At 35.2% G+C, this 21,969-nt stretch overlaps 1 protein-coding gene and 1 long non-coding RNA gene across 3 annotated transcripts in view; one reads left to right on the top strand and one right to left on the bottom strand.

The window, feature by feature from the left end:
* The first annotated feature begins 317 nt into the window (after window positions 1-317).
* LOC127987941 (ligand-dependent corepressor-like) overlaps window positions 318-21,969 on the top strand; it is a 45,699-nt gene continuing 24,047 nt past the window's right edge. For both annotated transcript variants that reach the window (XM_052590400.1, XM_052590399.1), the window contains exon 1: window positions 318-425. In XM_052590400.1, the coding sequence (XP_052446360.1) occupies window positions 329-425 (97 nt within the window). In that variant the 5' untranslated portion in view covers window positions 318-328. The remainder of the gene's footprint in view (window positions 426-21,969) is intronic.
* Window positions 15,731-17,757, bottom strand: LOC127987942 (uncharacterized). Its single transcript, XR_008161476.1, has 4 exons — window positions 17,343-17,757; window positions 17,165-17,199; window positions 16,381-16,415; window positions 15,731-15,961 (listed from the first exon to the last, which is right to left on the bottom strand). It is a non-coding gene; the product is annotated as an uncharacterized LOC127987942 (long non-coding RNA).

Below are 21,969 nucleotides of genomic sequence, written 5' to 3'. Positions count from 1 at the left end.
TTTATGGGACACAAATAAAACTTAGTGTATTATTAACATATATTTAGAATTTTTATAGTGATATCATAAACACTTATATTAACACTAGATTAATTTAATCAAATCCTAAATTATTTAAGACAGCTAGACACTTCTCTGATCATCTATATGCACTCAGGTACATGTTTTAAATTCTTTGGAGCTCTGATTAGGATGCGGGAGGGATATGTCAGAAAAGTGCTGCAGCACTGAAGAGCCACGGAGGGAGAGGAGAGGAGAGGGGGCCGATGACGCGGGCCCCGGGAGCTCCCGGTGTGAGGCGCGCGCCCGCGGGAGGGGCCGGTAGAAAATGGCGAGTCTGTGCAGAAGGCAGCAATGCACGATCGAGAGGCGCGGCTTTCGGCAGGAGCTTGACTCGTGGAGGCATAAACTCATTCACTGTGTAGGTAAGCTCGCTTCACCTAACATGCAGAATTGTCTAGCTGGGCTTCGCGTGTTGATTCAGTGTGTTTATTCGGTGTGGGGACCGGCGAAAACCCATTGCCTTTTTTTTTTTTAAATAGCCGCTGGACCTTATCAAAAATAATCGCAGTTATGAGTTTAGTTGCGTGGCTGTTGTTTGATAAATAATGTACATTTGCTATTTTATTTGATTGCATAACAGCTGTTGTTTTGGCCCAACGCCCTTTCTTTAAGTTGCATATATTTTTTAGAGGAAATTTAGGCGATGTTTATTTATTGTAAGCAGGGCGTGTTACGTGTACAGAGGGAATTGTGCACTGACCAATCACCGGCATCCGTTTTGCCTGAGTGCGCGCTCCCTGCTTTATTGTAGGCTACTGTATTATTTGGGGGGGAGGGCTGTGCGCGTCCCCGCCCCACTGCGCGCGTGCCCTCCCTTCCCTCAAATCATCGGCGCTGGGGGAGCGCGCATTGCTGCAATGGGGAAATGTCAGAAAATAATTTTGTATTTTAGGGGAAGGTGGGGGTTGACAAAGAAAATGACACTGCGCATATTGCTTGTTATCGCGGCCTTGTCAAGGCCAGATTATTATTACACTGAACGTGTCAATATAACGCCTTTGATCTTAATCAGAAGGTTTGTGCAGAATATGTGCGCTGGTATTTGAGTTTGTTTTGATTTCTTTATTCTTTTTTTTTTTCGTTAATCGATTTCTCGCTTTGAAGCAGAAATACAGTCCATGAACGAAACGTGCCAGTGTAGCCAAAATGTCGTGTAAATATCAACAATATTTGGTTTGGGGAAACCTTGAGTCCCGTTTCTATTTGTTATGTACTAATTTTTGGTTATCATTTCCAAAAATATGACATAAACCGTTGGTTTTCCCGCCCCTCCCCCGTTAAATGTTTCATTAGCTTTGTTTAATCCCTTTAAATCGCCGTATCTGATGTTATTGGGAGATTATTGAGTCTTAACCTCGAGGTTTCCTAGTTTTCAAACCCTAGATTTGTGGTAATCCCCCTTTTAATGTCAGAAAGAAAACCCTTGGCTTTTGGCATCTGTTAACTGAAGCTTTTGAGTAAATGTTGGTCACTCTTTCTATCAACCAAAACTGAGTCTGTCTAATGCTGCATTAATGTCAGATATTGAATATGAATCCATATGTTGGACCCTGTTTGTCTAACATTTCCTATACATCATATCAGATATGACAAACTGATATATTTAAAAAGACTAGTTATCAGATATTAGACGTATATCATTGAAAACGGCTTAGTTTTTCTCATACTATAAGGAAAAGCTCCTATTTTTTTTTTACCAAAAGGCCCGTTCCAGGAAGTTTGAAGGCGCTGATGTGATGATGGGTGGATTCATTGCTGTTTTGTGCTGAAATAGTAAAGATATTTGACAGTGAGCCTTTAACAAGATTCCCACGGTGATAATATTATATTATTGCTTGTATCTCATGCCATGCAGATATTCTGTCCATCACAAGAGATTAATTCTAGGCATGCTTCGAGGAAATGCAGGCTAAATAATTTGGGTTTAGTCTACTGAAAGTCTCCAGTGAATCCATAATGAGAGCTTAGCATGTTTTTGGACGTAAAAAACGGCCGAAGTTTCCGTCTCCCTCTGTGAAATCTAGAAGTATGTAAGAGTTGATTCACACCTTCATGAGACGAATTTACATTGGCGCTCTGCTGATAACGCTTTAGGGAGCATCATAAATCATTTCCTCAAACTTTCAAAGGGTCAAAGTTCCAAATTCTAAACTGTTGTTAACCAACTCTCCTTCAAAGCCAGCATTGCTAGAAGTTGCAAAGAAGATTTTTTTATTTCTTTTTCCATCTGCAAAGCGGTCAGTTTGATGCTGAATTTGGGCCATCAATGGTATTATATTTTGTCTTTTTTTTGTTGTCTGTTTGTAGTCTGGTACTAAATCATCCTCTGTAATGTTTGCTAGTACAGCTAGCTTTGCTTGTGTGTTCATCTGTTGGTAACTCGTAGATAACTTTGCACGGATACGAGAGCAGCATGTTAATATTTACAATACATAAATGTAAATTAATAATTGACAAACAGTACCAACGTTCATCAACTGATTTTATTTATATTAATTTTATGATGAAGAGCATTGGCCATTTTATTTTCAGTCACTAGAAGTAATAGTATATGTATTTGAATTCAATTATTTCTGTTTATCAGTGGCTCGAGGTTTGGCTGAATGAGACCTGAGAATAGGATTTGATGTATTAGGTGATCTGTAATTTCAGTTTAACTCTTGAAGTGGTCTTTATATCTAGCCTTGGCACGTCTAAATACAAAAAACATAGTTTGAAAATGTGTGTGGAGCATTCAGTTGGTTACATAAATCATTGCGGTGAGATGTCGCTGTTTTAATCAGACAAATTTATTCAAAACCCAACCGCACCCTGGCTTTTCCGACTCTTTCCGTGTGAATTTGTCACCACACATTTGGTGTCATGCACGAGAGAGTGTCACAAATTCAGACAAAACTGAAGGTCAAAGCTGCTTGCTGTGAGAACCATTACCATCAGGAAAAATGTCACTTTTTATTTTTATCTCTAGTCATCATCTACCTCCCCCTCGCTCTCTTCGAAAGCTCCCCTATGCATTTGCCTTTCCTCTCGTTTCATCAAAGATCAGCAACAATCTCATGACCAATTATGATTCTTGCAACATCTCAGGGCTATTTCGGATATTCCTTTGACATTTATCACTCCAGTTTGGTTACCTTCTTATCTATATTTGATATCCTAGCGCTTTTAGAAGTTTTTGTAGTTCTTTTTAGAAATACGATGCATGGTTCACAATCGTGCATTTTGGTTTTGGTGGTTTGAGAACCTTTTTGGTGCGTATCGAAAGCGACTTTACCTTTATTTGTTCCTATCTTGGCCGTAAAGCGCTTCTAGCAGCTCTTGAACATCCACCCCCAAGTGAAGAGGTTGTTAAAGAAGCGTCAGGAGCTATTTGACGACAGTTTCCAGCCGTTATAATTGGCATGTAGGCTGCGAGAAGGGGCATTGATTCGAGTTGCATTCTTTTTGAAAACCACTGAAAATCAACAGCATATTAAATTGATAAAAAAATACTGTCATCTGAATTATGTATGGATCTTTTTCAGCTGCGTGTGTCTACAGTACGGGGGAAAACATACTGCCAAATATTACTGACAAATATTTGATTAAATTATTTAATAGTTAATGAAATAAATGTTTTTTTTTTTTTACCGTATCATGTATTTTACTTCATATTTTATGTGAAATATTGAAAGAAACACTTAGATATACAGCAGCTGTTAAGATGCATTACACTTTAACTGAATTATTTATTTAATCATCAGATGACCACCAAATGAAGGTCATGTTTTCTTTGTACATTTGGTTTAGGGAACTAAAAACGTTGATTCCTCTTGATTTTAGCGTTTATCTAAAGCTTACATCTTTGCTTTCCACCACTTTCATGTTTAAGCTGTCAGGGTTACGCTGAACTACTTTAAAAGTAGTAGCATTATACTCCCACAGAGATAATACTTTTGGTTTTCCGCTGGATTTTTCACATCTTAAATACGCTAGGCTTCTGTGCCTAAGTATTTTGACATCTGGGAAGTCTGCCTCCATTATTTTCTCCTTTTAAACCCCAGGGATTCTCATTTTGTCGAAGGACATCTAGATTAAATCGTGCCAGATCCCTACTATATCGCAATTCTGACAAGCTCTAATTGTGGAGGTTTGATTGTGTAGACAATTTAGATGTTGTTTACAACTTAACTTGTAAATGCAAATTAATAATAATTGTAAAATAAGGTTTTACTGTCGAAAACACTGAATTTTGGGTACATTTCTTAGTATTATATTCGTTCTCTCAAGTTATGTTTGCTTCCTAAATTCCCAAAAGATTCCAGGTGAGTGAGACCTTTGATTCGATGAAGTGAAACATTCTTGAACAGGCTGTTGCGCAAGAACTTTGATATACAGTTACTGTAAAGACAAGATAAGCTCAAATTTGTCTCTTAATCTTTCTGTGCTGTAGTTCATGTATGCCTAAACCAATCCCTGCAGATCTAAATGTGTCAAAATCTGCCATATGCCTCGCCATTATTTGTCTGCCTCTCATGTGAAACTCAGTGGTTGTTTTCCATTAAAGCCATGTTCAGAATGGGTTTAGATTATGCGCTCAAAGTCGAATGCCCTAAAAAGCCGCCTGAGGTGGGGGTTTGAAGGGTTTTTGAAATTATTTTTGCTGCCTAATGCAGCAGATGTTTTAGGGAATGAATGCTGATGCAGATTTTTTTGAGTATTGGTGGCAAATTAATTAAAAGCTTTGGCCTAGTTTTCAAGTTTTAATGTTTATGCTGCTACAATTCCTAAATAAAAAAATTAATAAAAAAACAGTTGTAGCATCACCTTATGGAAACACCTGAAACACTTATAATGTGGAGATAAGCGAATTAAATGTGCAATGCAAAGATAGGTTCAAGTGTAGCATGTTTTTCACAAAAGGCTTTCTTTTTGCAATTATTTGATTGATTTTATATTTGACTTAAATATTAATTTTGAAAACAGTTTTAGTAATATTTTATCTAGATGTTACCCCATAAATAAACCCTGTTTTTAAGTAATAATTAGTTTTGGAAAGGTTCAGTGAGGTTAATATTTTTGATTAATCCATTTAATTGATTTTTTTTTTTTCTCAGTGTATTTTCCATATCTTTTTGGTTCGGTTGATTAGGGATGGGTGTGCCTTGCAATGGCTGACTAGTCCAATTATTATTTAGATGTATTTATTTTTTGTCGTCTGTGTGATTCACTTAATTTGCATGCTATACTTTAGATGTTAGACCTTCTGTACAGTATAAGCCCACTGAAAAAGTACAGCCATCCGAGGGTCAGCTGAATCTAAAACTTCTGCACACAACCAGCCAATTAGCACAAGTTAGCCCATCCTTCAGCTATATGTTGGTTTCTTTCTAACATCTCAGTCACCGTGCCAATGATTTCTTTTGTTTAGCAGGAATGCATGTGAAAATCATATGATAGGAGCACTCTGCTGAAATCTCATATCAATTTCACAGCCCCCTCCCGAGTCCCGACTAGAGATGAGTTTATACTCTGGTGATCCGTGGACTATTGTCTTTAGGGTCTTTGTGCTATTAAATGAGATTAATTGTGAGTCCCAATGTAAGACTATAGCCAATAATTACAAAAGTAGAATTAACTATTTACTATTATTTGGAAAATCCTGAATTATTAAGAAAGTGTTCATTTGAAAGTGTTCATTGTTCTTTTTTTTTCCAACACAGTGCTGCATAAGGCCGTCAAAGTCATTTAGTGGAAACGCATAACAAATGCTATCTCTCTAGCCAAGTTATTACTTTTTGTCTGTGTTAGAACCTATTCCAAAGCTAGATTAGATCTCATTAGAAACCATATAGCTTAGAATATTTGAGCAGATATAGCAAATATGAAGTTTTGCATTTAAACCTTATAAAATCTCTACTATAGTTTGATAAATTAGGTAAAATAGGATATTTTTCATCTCATTTTTGATTGAGATGTTTGATTTGTCAGGGTAGGGATCTGGAAGACTCACCAGACGGATTGTTTTGTGGGAAAGAGCGTTTTTGAATGGAGTATCGTATCGCCTGCATTGTGTTTTGTCTAGAGAGATGAAGTTTTCCTTTCACTCATGTATTGTTGAATTATTACAATGGATGCATGTTCTCTGATGTCTTTATGAAAGGTATGGCTCACCCAAATAAGACAATTTGATGATTAGTAGCTCGCTCTTTGAAACTCAGGAGTTATTTAACAGAATGTCCAAGCCACTCTTTTAGTACGATTTATTATTATTATTATTGGCATGTTTGCCTTTATTATGATAGGACAGATCAGATCAGGATCAGGAAATGTATTTGAGCCGGGATTCGAACTTGGGCAGACCGTAGCGCATTTCTTTGTCTTTATGTTTCACTGAAGGAAAAAAGTTTGGAACAACATTATTTTTGGTAAACTATACCTTTAGAGGGATTAGACTGGTTCTAAAAATTGCTGTATTGGTACATATTATTGAGAATGATTAAGTACAATTCTTTCAGTTATTTTTGGGAAATAACTTTGTGGGAAAAGAAACGTAGTTGCATTTCAGTTGCTGAATATATATACTTGGAAACATTTACTGCATAGTTTAAATAGTAGTCTACCTACGTTGTAAAAACAGAAAAATAGGCACTTTTGTTATATCCTTCAACTCTTAATAGATAAACAGACAGAAAGAAAAATATTATTGATCCAAGGTTCAGGGGCAGAACAATGGCAATGTACAGTACTACACAGACAAGCATGACGAAGGCCAAGCCTTTTTGAAGAGTGCTTTCATTCTCAGACTGACCTTAGGCTATGAAAAACAAAATATTATATATATAGTTTTTAATAAAAAAAAAAATTCTCTCAAAGACAAATATATTTTTAATTGCTCTGCAGATGTTCTGTGGGTTTACTTTAAGATCACTACATTAGTTTCACATGCGCCAGCCCTGAAAATAAACCATTTGTCGTGACACAGTAATGCAGAGCGGCTCGCAAAGATAAAGCATTATGGAAAATTGACCGTGTATTCTGCTTTAAAAAAAAATAGCTTTTTGATATGAAGTACTGGCAAAAAAAAAAAAAAGTTTCTTTATTCTATATCACATTAGATTTTTTGGAACACTTAACCTTATAAATAACCTGCTTTACAGCGGACTTAAATCCAGACGTCTACTTTAACCTAATGCTGCACATTTGGTCCTTAATGGCCAAGTAAACATTGCTTTTGACACTAATCACCACCATCAAAAGCTTAAAATTGCCTTTCGTGGCCAACAGTTCCTTTTATGACAAATGGTGCATGTACGAGATGTACATTCCCTGCAATTGGGGCTTGGCGACCTAAAAGTTCCTGTCGTGGAAGGCTGATGTCCTGATGGGTTAAATGTGATTGGCCCTTCCCTCGTAACACGGCTGCAGGTTTGAGTTTTTCCCACATTCTGATTCAAACACAATCTAGGTCAAGAATGACATTGGTTAACCTCTTCTCCAAATAGCACTTGTAATGTTCTTGCTGGAATCGAACAAGGGGAAATAAAATAGTGGATGCAGGAAGCACTTGAGTGTGTTTTCTATGTGGTTTTCTCAGTATTTCACGCACTACCCTTGTACCTTGCCGCTAGAACGTTCATACAATTGTTTCTAGGTTTTTATGTTGTTTGAAAAGCAAAGTCTTTCAGGTAATAGGACAAGATTATCTGGATGACGGAAATGTCTGCTTTTATCTCCTCCTTAAAGATTAAAGACATTCATAATTTTTATCTTTATGATTTTTGTCATGTTTTTCTTAACTAGGTCCAAACAAAGGATTGCCAAATTTGTAATAATATTTATTTATTTACCTTTTTCCTTGATTTAGATTGTAGTTTTCTTGTCTCTAGAGTGTCAAATTATATTTGTTGTCTAAATTCTGCTATTGCTTTGATACATACTTTGGGTTTAGTATTTTTAGTTCATATTTGTCACTTTTTGTTGATCAAAAAAATGCTCTTCTTTTTTATTTCATAATCGAGCCAAGATAGGCTATGGTATTTTTGGACAACGGGCATGATATTTCTGGATCAGTTGGGACTTTTATACATTTTTAAGTTTAAAAGTTTTTAGATTTGTGCCTGATTGGTTGATTCCAATTGATAGCTTGGATATTTCTCTGAATTTGAGTTTTGATGTGCAAAAATAAAAAATAGACAAGTTATTGGGGGCTCCTTAGTGACTAGTTGACTAATCGATAGGAGGGCCTGATTAATCAGTCAAATATCAGGATCACCCGAAAGAGATCTAGTTCGTTCTAGCTGTTTCTTGGTCTTTGCAATATTTATTTACTAAATTGAGCAAAAGGTAGGATACGGCAATAGGTGTGATATTTTGGGATCAGTTGGACCTAGTTGATTATATTTTACAGTTTATTATGATGATTAGGGGTTTAAGTGCATAGCACTGAAACCCTATTGTAATTGTTAGGATTTTTATTACTATTATGCCGTAAAACTGATCATGCAGACTAAACCTTTAGGCCTAGATACTGGAAACCTGGCCAGATGGTAGGTCTCAATTTCGGGAAAGCCTGACAAAGTATGACCCCGATTGGCAAATAGGGGGCGCTAAAGCGATCAACAACGTGAAACTGCTCATAACACCTAGACAGTTTGTCGTAGACTCAGTTGTCTTATATCATTGGAATCCTTGGTTCAAGACGTCTGATTTTATTTCTGCCATTAATAGTTTTTGGCCATTTTGAATTTTCTAAAATATCTACTTTATCGAACTCCTCATAGGCCGTTTGTCCGATTCACTCGAAACTTGATATACATCATCTTCGATCAGTGATTCATTCTTGTGACGGTGACAACAAAACGTTTGAAATAAGACAGGGCCACATTCACGTAAATGGTTATAACTCTTAAACGAAATTAGATATTTTCACCAAACTTGTTATACTTATGTATGAGTTCATTCTGTGGTCATGCAAAAACAATTGCTGAGATTTACTACTTGATGGCACTATAATACGAAAGAACACAAAAACAGCTATAAAAACGCAACTGTTTGTCCAAATGACTTGAAAATTGGCATAATTGGCTTTGTCCAAGTTCCCTTAATCATTCATGATGACTTTCGTGTATCTCAAAAACATGGCTGCCATCGGCCTATACATTTTGAGCACCTCTAATGGCTTACGGAGAACGATGGGGACACTCTGTGGGCCTATTTGACTCATCGCCCTAGAGGTCTGTGCGAAGTTTGAAATAAAATGGCCATTGGGTGGCGCAATCGTGTTTTAGACCCTATATATATCACGCAACCTATCACTCATACACACAATATTCATATCATATGTTGAATCTCCTCATTCTGAACCACTTTGCCTCCACAACCACTGCAGTCAATCAAATTGTTCATTAAACATTTGCGATTATTAGCAAAAACTACTTTTCTCATAGATACTTTTCTGATACAACTCCTAATAGGCCATTTGTGCAATTTGTTCCGTATTTGACATGCATCATCTAGAAACACTCATGACAAAAAGATATTTAAAAAAATGTAGATGGTGATTAAGGTTCGCAACAGAACGCCAGAACGTTTGAAGTAGAAGTTGCCTTACTAAAATGGTTATATCTCTTGCAATGAGATATTTTCACCAAACATGGTACACGTGTAGATGCTCAGTCCGAAGTCACAGTAAGAAAAAATAATAATAATTTGCTTTTGGCCATTTGGTGGCACTATAATATGAAAAAAACATGAAGACCACTACATCTACACAAAAGTTAGTCTGATTGACTTTAAAATTGGCATGCACTGTCCTTGTTCAAGTTGCCATGATGGTAAAGTGATTGTCCTCTTGATGGCTCCATTACAGGGGAAAAAAATAACTACGCAATCTTTAGTCTGATTAACTTGGAACATTGGCATGCAGTGTCTTGGCCGAAGGTGCCATGAATGTTTATGAGGACCTTCACGTCTCTCAAAAAACATGGGTGCCATTGGCCCATGAAATTTGAGAACCTGTTAGACCAGGTTAACAGTAGCTGATCAAAACAAAACTTGGTGGGCCTGTTTGACTCTTGCCTTTATCACTCATGTGTGAATTCTGAAAGAAATCTGTCACCAGATGACTGTATTTCCTTATTCTCTATAACTTTGCCTTGAGGTCATGTTTTCTATTCTCAATCCTCTAGATTTTTTAGGTCAATAATTATCTAAAACTGTGCAACTTTACCATTTGGATAGCCATAACTGGATCATTAAGAAAATAGCCATCTCCAAATGTACTCAAAAGCCTATGAATCTTTAATGCTTTCGTGTCAGCCTAGACCTTAACAGATGACATAAAGGTCTTAGCATAAATGCTGCTTGCAACTATAATTATTATTATTATTATTAATAATTCTTGTTGTTGGCCATTATTTGACCAAAGGTGTGGGTGATAAAGATATAACTCTATTATCACAAAAGATAGTTCCTTGATAAAACAATAATAAGACTTTGCTAAATGTTAATAATGTTTATATGCTAAAAGTGGAACAAAACAGCACTACTCATTTGAAGCGCAACACCGTTTATCCACTCGTTTGAAAGTTCAAACAGCTGCACAGCACCAATTCACTAAAGCAGATGCGTTTACTTGCTGATAAATCTCGGTCAGATCCAGCATAAATTCAGCAAACAACACAAATGGATCAGTGATTTAAACTAGTATAAAGCCAGATGAAACAGGAAAAACACTGTGCACGACGATACAGTCAGAAGACTTTTTAATCTACAAATCGCCATCATTTACCATGGATTTACTGTAGTAACACTAACATGGTATTGTGGCTGAAATGTGTAATAGTTTATTATATTATTAATGTAGAAATATTAATGTATTAAAGGAATAATGGAATGCAATTACAGGATTTTTTAGATAAAGCCATAGTGTTTTTTCATACAAATAGATAGAAACCATATAGGCTAGTTAAATTTTTTGTATTGAGGTGCTATATGTGTGGTTTTAACTGTGATTAATAAAACTGTTCGAATAATTACATTTCACCATATAAAAATGTTTGTTACAATTGTAATTTTTATTTATTTGATAATACACTTTAATTTACATCTGCATCCTAACTCAAATGTGCATTTCCAAGAGACAATTTTTATTAATATTATTAATATTATAGCCTGCACTGCAACTTAACTGAAGATAAGTCATCAAATTTAGGCAACACAAACCTCTTTTTGGATTTGAAGCAATGTCACTCATTAGAACTTGCAGAAACTATTTTTTTTATTTTTAATCAAGTCATTTATTTTGTTAAAGGAAAATAACTGGAAAATTTTAATGAATCCAAAAATGTTAAGTGTTTGTCACGTTCTGAGTCTGACCATAAAGAGTATTTAAAATCTTAGAAGCAGAAATATGCCTTTAAACTTGAAAGAAATAACGATAAAAAGTTTATCGCAATAATTATTAATATTAATAGATATAAAAATTATGAAAAAATTATCATGATAATTAATTTTGGACATATTGCCTAGCCCTCTGTTTGACCATTTTGAGATTCTTGCCTGATAAGTCTAATAGTTGGTCGATTCCAATGGATAGTTTGGACTTTTTTGCTGATTTTGAGTTGGGATGTTAGTGAGGGTTTCTGAGTGACTAATCGCTACAAAGTCCTGAATAATTAGTCCAGTTACGGTTCACTTGACTGTGATCCAGTTCATTCTAGTTGTTGTCTTCAAAAACAGAGAGCTGTTTAACATCGAAATCTCAACATCTTATTTTTGTCACTTTAATTAACACTCTCAAAAATATGCAAATAAATGCAGTGTTTAAGTTTTTATTTATGTAACTGAGCCAAGATAGAGTACAGCATTGGGAATAATATTGTTTGCTCATTTGCACCTAAGCATTGTCTATTAGTATTATTAATTTTATTAACATCAGTGTTATTAACCGTTATTTGACCATTTTGAGATTCTTGAGATCCAGTTAACTCTATTCCAATGGATAGTTTGGATATTTGGCTATTTCTGAGTTGGGATGTGCAAAATTTCGAAACCAGCTAGTTAGTTGGTCTTTAATTGACTATTTAATTGGAAGCTCAAAATAATTAATCCAGTTTCAGGTTCACTTGACCGTGATCAAATGTGTTCTTGTTGTTGTCTTCAAAAACAGAAAACTCAGCAAGCTAATTAAAGCACCAATTAAAGTATCAAATATATATTATATTTGTAGTTAAGAAAAGTTTAAATCAATTAGTCGAACTCACTGAATTGCATTAGATGTGTGTGCATCTAATTTGCAATAATTTAAACTGTATTATATGCATAAAATCATTATTACATTGGCCATCTGCCATCCAGATCTCTGAATATCTACATAAAAAAAAAACTCATCAGTCATTTTTCTAATCGTGATACACTGTGGATGAAAAATATAAAACCATTTTAGCAGTAATTCTTCTGTTTAACCTTCCACTCTTGATCTAATGCATCTGCAGTAGATCGGTATGACCACCATGTTATAAATACCTTCCTAACTTCATCAGATGCTACGCCACATCATTTGAGGAGCTTAATTAGTTATTCATCTCCAAAAAAAGACCTTTATGAAATGGGTGATGGGGGTCACTTTCTTGATTGGATCTCCCCCCCCCCCTTTATTCTACATGTGTCCTTTAGAAATCAAAAGCCAGACAAGCTTAGTTTTTTTTAAAGCAACTTTTCAATTGCACACCAAACATGTTATATATATAGTCCATGAAATGACTGACAGGCGGCAGGAGACAAAGGGATGGAGAGAAGGCTAATTAAGAGAAGTATAGCAATCTCGCCCAGTGTCACTAAGCAACGTGCAAACCTTCTTTTAACGCCCCGAGGTTAGGAAGCACACGTCTGAGAAAAGCCAGTCTGCTGCTACAAGCTTTCTTTTTCTGTTCTCTCTTTAATAATAAAATATGTGCACCTTGCGACCTCATAATTAGCTTTTTCTGCAGTCCTTCAAATTAATTAGTTTGATGTCTATGTTTGAAATGCAAGAAAAGAGGGCATTGAATCATAAAGGCATTCAAAGTGGCAATAGCGTGTGCTTATTTATGCCACTAATCACACACAGGTGATGTGCCACTCTTTTATTTACACTTCTGCCATTGGTAGTTAGAAGCCTTGAATGAAGAAAATGCAACCGTCAAAAGGCTTTTACTTGGAGATGTGGAAAAGCTATGATGCTCATGCGGACACCGAAAGTTCGAATCCAGCTTGCAACATTCTGCATTTAAAAAAAATCTCTTCCCTTCACTTCTCAACATTTAAAAGCCCAAAAGTTATGCTATTTGTGCTTTAAAAAAAGCCTATTTTTTTACTTTCTCGTTGTAAGAAAGCCAAACATTAAAAAAAAGATATTTGTATGTTTTAAATTGGTTGACACATTTTCTTCACTTTATTTCTACTACTATGTGTTTATTGAGTTATTTTGTTTTCCTTATTTTTTTCTTTAAGAAACATTCAAAGCACTTGACACATGAGCTACGCTTTTGTATCTGTGTTTACAGTTTATTTGGAACTGAAGTGAATTGAATCTGGCAGAACGTGTGAATTGAAGCGTAGGAATCCTATTAAGCACTTTCAGTAGAGGTTCACAGAATAGAGAACTTCAGTCTATAGATATCACATTGTCACCAACAGCAGTCACAGGCAACGTCCACTCTATTCATTCAGCATTCGTTTGTAGAGTATGTGTAAGCCGTTCCTTGCAGGGGACTGAGACAAGAGAAGAAATGCTTCCTAGAGAGCATTCATCTACTCTCTACTTTCTCAAGGGTGAATCTTTCCGGCTGCAGTAAAAGCAGTCAAATCTTAAAGGCAATCTCTGTAACCTCAACATCTTCTCTACTCCACTAACAATACGAGCATCTTAGACACTGAATAAAACATAGAAGCATTTGAATACATTGTGACAAAGTGGCACTGCATCTAGAGTTGAAGATAATGATCTGTGAATTTAAATTATGTTAGGAAAAATGTGATAATGGATGTCAAATTACTTTTAAAATTGATTTTAAGTAGTGATCGACCGATGTATCGGTTTACCGATATTTTTCCCGATATTTAAGCATTTTTCCATAATCGGGTATCGGTTTTGTAATATCGGATTCGCCGATTTACGGCGCCATCTTGTGGCCGTTTTGAGATTTCCGCCATTGCAGCCCGGGCGTCTGAGGTGATCAGTCAACAACAACTCAGTGCACAGGTAAAGTATATGTTCTACTTGGTTTGCTTTAATTAATCAACTTTATTTAACATAACAGACATGCACAAATGAGATCTGAGACATAAATTCCTGATATAGTTAATTTATGCAGCTTGTTTCTAAACAATTGAGACGAACTCATCGAGTTACGTAGCCCAGCCGGCATTTCAACGTTGATTCAACGTTGAAACAACGTCAGGTACCATGGTTGAATCAACGTTGAAAAACCTTTCGATTTTGCAAATTGGATCAACGTTGAAATCACGACGTTGATTCACCGTTGAAATCGTGACGTTGATGTACGGTTGAAATCACAACGCTGATTCACTGTTGAACTCCCGACGTTGAATCAACGTTGAAAAACCTTTCGATTTTGCAAATTGGATCAACGTTGAAATCACGACGTGGATTCACCGTTGAAATCGCGACGCTGTTTCACCGTCTTACCTGCACTATGGGTGAATTAGGGTCGTGCTGCAGCCCTGGGATGAAAGCTGAATGAGGTGTTGATTTTGAAATCAGCGTTGATAACACGACGTTGTTTCCCCGTCGTACCTTGCACCGTGTGTAAATACACCTAGATCCTAGTTGGCATTTAGATCAACAATGTACATGCAAGGCTAAAAATCAATTGACTGGCAGCAATGGCTTTACAAACAACTTCAATAAACTACCACATGCTCAAAATTGTCAAACAGCAGTTAAATTTTGGAAACATACTGTTGAAAACAGATGAAAATAATCCCACACTTTATTATGCAGAGTATGCATGGAGGTAATGCTAAAAACAGGTAGTAGAACAATCCAAATACAATAATATTTAAAGGTTTTTGTGAAATAATTTGGCACATAAATGCATATTTTTTGCAGCACTTACAAGACAAACCCTTGTACCTTTATGACTGAAACCAGTGGATCTTTTATTTTGGTGGAAACCTACAGTTTCTGTCAAAAACATGTTTTAGTAATGTGTCTCATTTCAAGAGTTGTGAACATTTGTGCAGTGAAAATGTGTTGAACAGTTCGAGAAGGGAACCTTCCACCAGTTGATTTCTAATGGGAACCCCCCCAGACTTTCTTCTTTACCGTGGGGAATGCAGAATGAGATTTCTACCGCAGGGCACTCTAAAATGTTAGAACCAGCAGCCTTAGTGTATACAGTGTGGTTGTGCTTCGGGTGATCCTTGAAAGTGTCCCAGCGCTAGGTCCTTTCTGACGCCGTCCCCTCCACTCTCTCCCACTTGTGCACTTTCTGTACCGTCCTGTATAAACATTTACATTTAATCATTTAACAGACGATTTTATCCAAAGCGACTTACAAATAAGAACAACAGAAGCAGTCAGGTGTACAAGCGAACAACAACAGTATACAAGTGCCAATGCAAGTCTCAGTTAGTCTAGTACAGAACACATAGCCAGGTTTTTTTTTATTATATATATATATATAAAAGACAAGAAAAGAAGGAAAAGTGCTAGCATTAGTTGGTTAAGTTCTGGTGAAAAAGATGAGTCTTAAGATGTTTCTTGAAAATGAGTAAACACTCAGCAGTTCGGATTGAGATTGGGAGGTGATTCCACCAGCTGGGCACAGTCCAGGAAAAGATCCGTGAGAGTGATTTTGAACCTCTTTGGGATGGCACCACAAGGCGTCGTTCACTTGCAGAGTGCAAACTTCTGGAGGGCACATAAGATTTAACCAGTGAGTTTAGGTATGTTCACAATGTTTGACAATAACTTTGATATTGTGAAATATATTTAACTGAAAACTGAATGCAAAATAAATCACACAATATTTTCACTTTACAGTTCAGTAACTGAGGTTGGAAACAAAGTGGACAACACTATTCATTAAACACTTATTTAATGTATTCAGATGAAAATGTACAATATTAACAAATTATTCACAAGCAGTGTTTTCAGAACCCCCAGTTACACTGTTTTAATCAGAACACTAACATTACAGTGTAGTAAAACAAGTCAAATCAAATTCAGTACATTTTTATTAAACTAAGCACAACCAAAACCCATCACAAAAGGTCAAAGCATCTCTAGCAGAAGTGACAGTGCAATGTAGCAGAAGAACAATTTCTTACCAATGTTTCAAGAACAAGCTGGATCCTCGATGACTCTACAAGGGGAAAGAAGAAATGGTTTACTGAAAAGTTTTTAAAAAGCATGATTTCATATTATACCATTTCTTTAAACCACTGGTTCTCAAACTTTTTATACCAAGTACCACTTCAGAAAATATTTGTTATTAAATATTAAGTTGCACCATAATGACCAACATTACATTTCAGCAGCGTAGTAGACCAAACTATTCAGCTACAGCTCTACAGTTAAAAAATGAGGCAGTTTTATTTCTAATAAGAATATTAATTGTTGTCAGACACTTTACCATGGTAAATACAGTTTGAACATTAACACTACAACTGTGCTTACATACACAGGTAAATGAAAAAAAAAAGTTTAAATTAAAATGTAATTTTAAATGTAATTATGTAACAAAAGTTGCAAAACTGTACTCTACTTTAACTGTAACATACTTAAATGTGCAACAAAAAAAAAACTTACTCAAAGACTAAGTTAAAATATATTAACATTAATTAGTTTAATTTAGTGATTCACCTGCATAACAACTAGAGGGGGCCTGACACTTTGAGAACCATGGCTTTAAACAATCCTTTTTTTTTTTTCATTTTCATTAATTCATTAAAATTATATTATTTAAATACCGACATTTGCACTTATATGTTGCAGAAAACACTTTGAAACTAATATAAGAATACAAACATATATAACACACCTAATGCATGGGATTCATATCAGGAAAATATGGGAAAATCTCTAAATGACAGACATTAACACATAACTCACCAGCAACACATTAGGTGAGCATCTAACTTGATCATCTGTGATAAAGCAATGCAAAAATAGACACACGGGTATTTATTTATCTGCAGGTTACATGTCCTTTAAACTACCCATTTGTAAACTCTGGTAATACTTTACTATTTTCAAAAGATAATAAAGATAAAGTTAGCGATTTTCTTACCTCATTTTGACAGGATGTTTTCAGGACCTCGCAGAACACCTGACCCTTCTTGTGTTCACATTTTTTGTTCTCCATTGACATGTCACGACTCAAATTTGCTCGAAATAAATAAAAAATGTACAGGCAAATATGAAATAATTCGGGACCGACCGAGCAGTCAGTTATAACGAGCAGCAGCTCACAGTTAGCCGCCTCACTCACAGAAAGACGACAATAACGGTCATATTTTTAAATGTAGAAAAGCGCGAACCGATTCATTGTCCAGTTTCCTGAATGACAGCCAGATTAACCAATCATGATAGAAGTAATAAAATAAAACTACCAATGGGAGTTGTTTCAGTGTGATAAAGCAGCGAAATGTATAGTTTTATTGTTGTTAATGATGATAATATTTAACATTTTAGAATAGGTATCATGACTAAAATATTGTTAAATGCTATTAAAATAATAATTAATTTAAATAATTTAATATAAATAATTTAAAAGCTTGTTAACCTTTTTCTACCATTTAGCATTAAACATTTTTAACGTTGTTTCATTAAAACAACTGACCTTATTTCAACCATATTTCAACGTTGAAAGTTGGTCATGTGCTGGATGTTTTTCAACCATTCAGCTTTAAACGTTGAATCAACGTTGTTTCAACGTTGAAACCACAACTGACCTTATTTCAACCATATTTCAACATTGAAAGTTGGTCATGTGCTGGATGTTTTTCAACCATTCAGCTTTAAACGTTGAATCAACGTTGTTTCAACGTTGAAACCACAACTGACCTTATTTCAACCATATTTCAACGTTGAAGGTCGGTCATGTGCCGGCTGGGAGTGTTCGTCATGTCCTGCTCCAATAAAGACGTATCTTTAAATGAATTAAATAAAACAGACATGAATGAGTGCATGTTGAAAATAAAAAAAAATGTTTTTTTTATTCTTTTATTATGTGTTTTATGTTCTGTCGCTGTTATTCTGTTGTACTGCGGAGCTTCTGTCACGAAAACAAATTCCTCGTACGCTATGTGTAAACATACCTGGCAATAAAGCTCATTCTGATTCTGATTCTGATTCTGAAAAGCGTTGAATTTAATTCTCTATCTGTTGTATTTGCTCACCATTAGTCTAGAAGAGAAAGTTTGTTCATATTGCTTAGCAACTGACGGATGATCTGGAGGCTTAAGCACGGCCACTGAATGAAACTTTTGACAAGATTATCTTGTTTAAACACCCTAGATTATATTTTAATTTACTACATAACAAATATTTCGCTAATACACATATAAATATAGCCTACCGCTTTGTGGAAATTAATTATTTATTATCTCCATGCGGATCGCGGTTGATTAAGATATAATCAAAAAGCACTTTGTCAGTTGGCATTTCATGATTAAACATTAGATTAAATTTAGATCATAAAATGCCAACTGACAAGTGCTGTTTAACTTTATATAGTCTCGGGAAAAAAAGTTCGTTCATATTGCTCAGCACCTGACTGGGTTGATGATCAGGAAGCCTCAAGCAATGCCACTGAATGAAACTTTTGACAAGATTATCTTGTTTAAACACACTAGATTATATTATCATTTACTACATAACAATTATTTCGCTAATACACATATACATATACCGCTTTGTGGAAATGAATTATTTATTATCTCCATGCGCGATCGCGGTTGATTAAATTATAGTCAAACAGCACTTTGTCAGTTGGCATTTCATGATCTAACGTTAGATTGAATCTAGATCATAAAATGCCAACTGACAAGTGCTGTTTAATTTTATATAGTCTCGGGATAAAAGTTCGTTCATATTGCTCAGCACCTGACTGGGTTGATGATCAGGAAGCCTCATGCACGGCCACTGCATGAAATTTTTGAAGGAAGCAGGCTTACAGGGCAGAATGCTGAAAGACTGTTTTCTACACTAAAACCTAGTTCTGCTTAACTGGGAGTATTAAGTTACACTACTAAATAGCTATGCACTCCTAAATAGCCCTCCCGCCCCCACCAATATGTTAGAATCATTTTTGTGCTTTATTTTTTTACCCGTTTTTATTTTTTTACCTCATCAAAGCTTTTATTTTAAAACAAAGACACTTGCACTTGCACAGTGCACTTAAATTTTTTGGACTCAGACCCCTCTATTTATTTGTGTATAAATATAAAGTTTTTTTTGTATGCAAGGAAGGAGTGATTGTTATAAATAAAATGTTTTTTTTCAGCTCATTTGTGTTGTAATAATTGTCAGAAACAGAAGTATAACAGTAAATAAATATCGGTTCTGCATATCGGTTATCGGGTACATAAACATACAAATAATCGGTATCGGTATCGGTTATAAAAAATCAATATCGGTCGATCACTAATTTTAAGTGTACATTTAGAAAACATTTGATTGAATAATGAATCTTTTATCATTTGCCCCAAACCAATGATAGCTCATGCAATACTTGCTTAAAATAAATAGTTATAATCTATTTTAAAATATTATTTAAACTTCTGTTATTTATACTTACATTAGAGACAGCATTAATTTTAATTCCTTACGGTCACATCAGATTTGGTCTAGCGACATTTTCTTGAGCTTGTTTGAAAAAATCCCAACAGTAAATAAATATTTTAGGGTTTTTGTATCAAAGACATGAATAATACCTAAAATCTTCAAGTTATTTGAGCTTTTTGGGAAGGGTTTTATTATTTGTTTACTTATATATTACTTCAGGCATGTACTACTTTGACGTCTTTGACATTTTCAGCGTGCATTTCACTTTACATTATTTAGCATTTTGTATAATATAATATGCATTTTGTTAAATGTATTGAAAGGCATATTTAACATTATTAAACTCTGTATTATTCTAGCCATATTTCTTGCTGAGCTAATATTGGAGGCGTTGCATTAAAATCTAATTTCAAATGTTTTTATTTCAAAGGAATAATAAAATATTTCAAGCCTGAGCTTAACAATTGAATTCCTAATCATTTCAGTGGCACTTCAGTTGGATAATTAAATAATTGGATAATTAATTAGACGTTCTGCTTTTGGCACATGGTGCACTGAATAAATCATTGGCCCCAACAGGACTGGTGAACTGCACAGCATGACTCCTGCATGCCACCACACTGAATTTCAGCCGTCAGCTTCCTGACAGAGAATTATCAGAAAAAATGTTGTTGTTTTTTTTCTTCTTCTGTATTTAAAGAATAGCCATCAGGGTCACAATGGCAGATTCTTCACAGATTAGGATTGCTTTCTCAGAGTCTTTTTTGTTGGTTAACTCCTTAACCAAACAAAGAGAAATGACTCAGTTTCTTTCGCCCCTCTACAATTTGAATATGCTCGGTGTGAAATTGGATAAATGCAGTTGAAATGTGGAGAAACTACTCTTTAAATACAACAATGGACTGAAGAATGAGGGTAAGGGTGGGTGAAGGGTTGGTAACATTTTTTGGAGTGTCTTTTGAACTGCTTCGGGCTGGATAAAGGGCGATCTACTCTTACCATCAGAAATGTTGCTATAGAAACTGTGTTGTGTGTGTGTTTGTGTGTGTGTGTCTGTGTGTATTGAAGTAGGTGTGTTTTAGTAAATTATATTTATTATATTGGTCAATTTGTTCATTGGTTTGTTCTTGAAAACTCTCAAAGGTTCCCTTTGGCAAGGCAATTTAGTAGCATCCGTCTAATGGATTGGCTCTACCATATTAAGATGGTTGTATTTGACACAGATTTCCCCTCCAGAACAGCCCCAACCCCCTTTCAGCCTCCCATGTAAGAAGGATTGGGGGCAGGGTGTTGGCTTAATTTAGGGTTAAGATAAACCATGGGGAAGAAAGCATGCACCATCTCCAATATGCTCATTTTAATGATTTAATGAAGGCATTTTACTCTCCAGAGGGAGAAAGCTCTTTTTTTCTAGTCTTTATGTAAAATGATATTGATCTCTTGGGTGGTGCTTAGTTCCTTAAAATGTTACAGAAGAAGTCTGAAAGACACTGAGAACAGTTTAAGCCTTTAGGAAAGTAAAAATTAGCAACCGATTTGATTTAAAATAAAACAACATAAAAAAGTGTATAACACTACAGCAACATGCATTAATCAAAAAATATTAGAAAAACATTGTTATAATAATTCTGAAGCAGTTAATATCCAAATTCATTTTAAAGGGGCCTAATGTCAAGTGGTGTGCCTCAGGGTTCGGTACTAAGTCCAATGTGTGAAAATCTCTAAATTGACATGCCGTTTATAAAAAAATGCTAATGCCAAATATCATTCTTTGCTTAGAGACATCACATCCAGTTTGTGGCATTCTCATTTTCTTTCTTTTTTCTTATATATGAACAAGACAAGAACATAACATGGTGTTACCGTTTAAAAAAACTTAATGTATTTCATGGAAATAGAAACATAAGCAAAGCACTCCAAGTTAATTGTGTTTAGGCTAATTTCTGCATTAGAAGTAAAAGTATGATTATGTTTTTACAGTAGCCGAACCTTCTAAAGAATCTGTCCTTAATATAGATTAAACATATTCAGTTTGTTAGGTTAGATTTAATTACATTTTATATGGAGCAGTTAGCTTGTGTGGGAAGCTTGCTTGGAAATAGTGTCCTTCAACCATCTGCACTACTCAG

This window comes from Carassius gibelio, chromosome B22, assembly GCF_023724105.1.
Source record: "Carassius gibelio isolate Cgi1373 ecotype wild population from Czech Republic chromosome B22, carGib1.2-hapl.c, whole genome shotgun sequence".
Taxonomy (NCBI): Eukaryota; Metazoa; Chordata; class Actinopteri; order Cypriniformes; family Cyprinidae; genus Carassius; species Carassius gibelio.
Note: the sequence above shows the minus strand (reverse complement) of the source record. Positions and strands in the feature narration are given on the sequence as shown.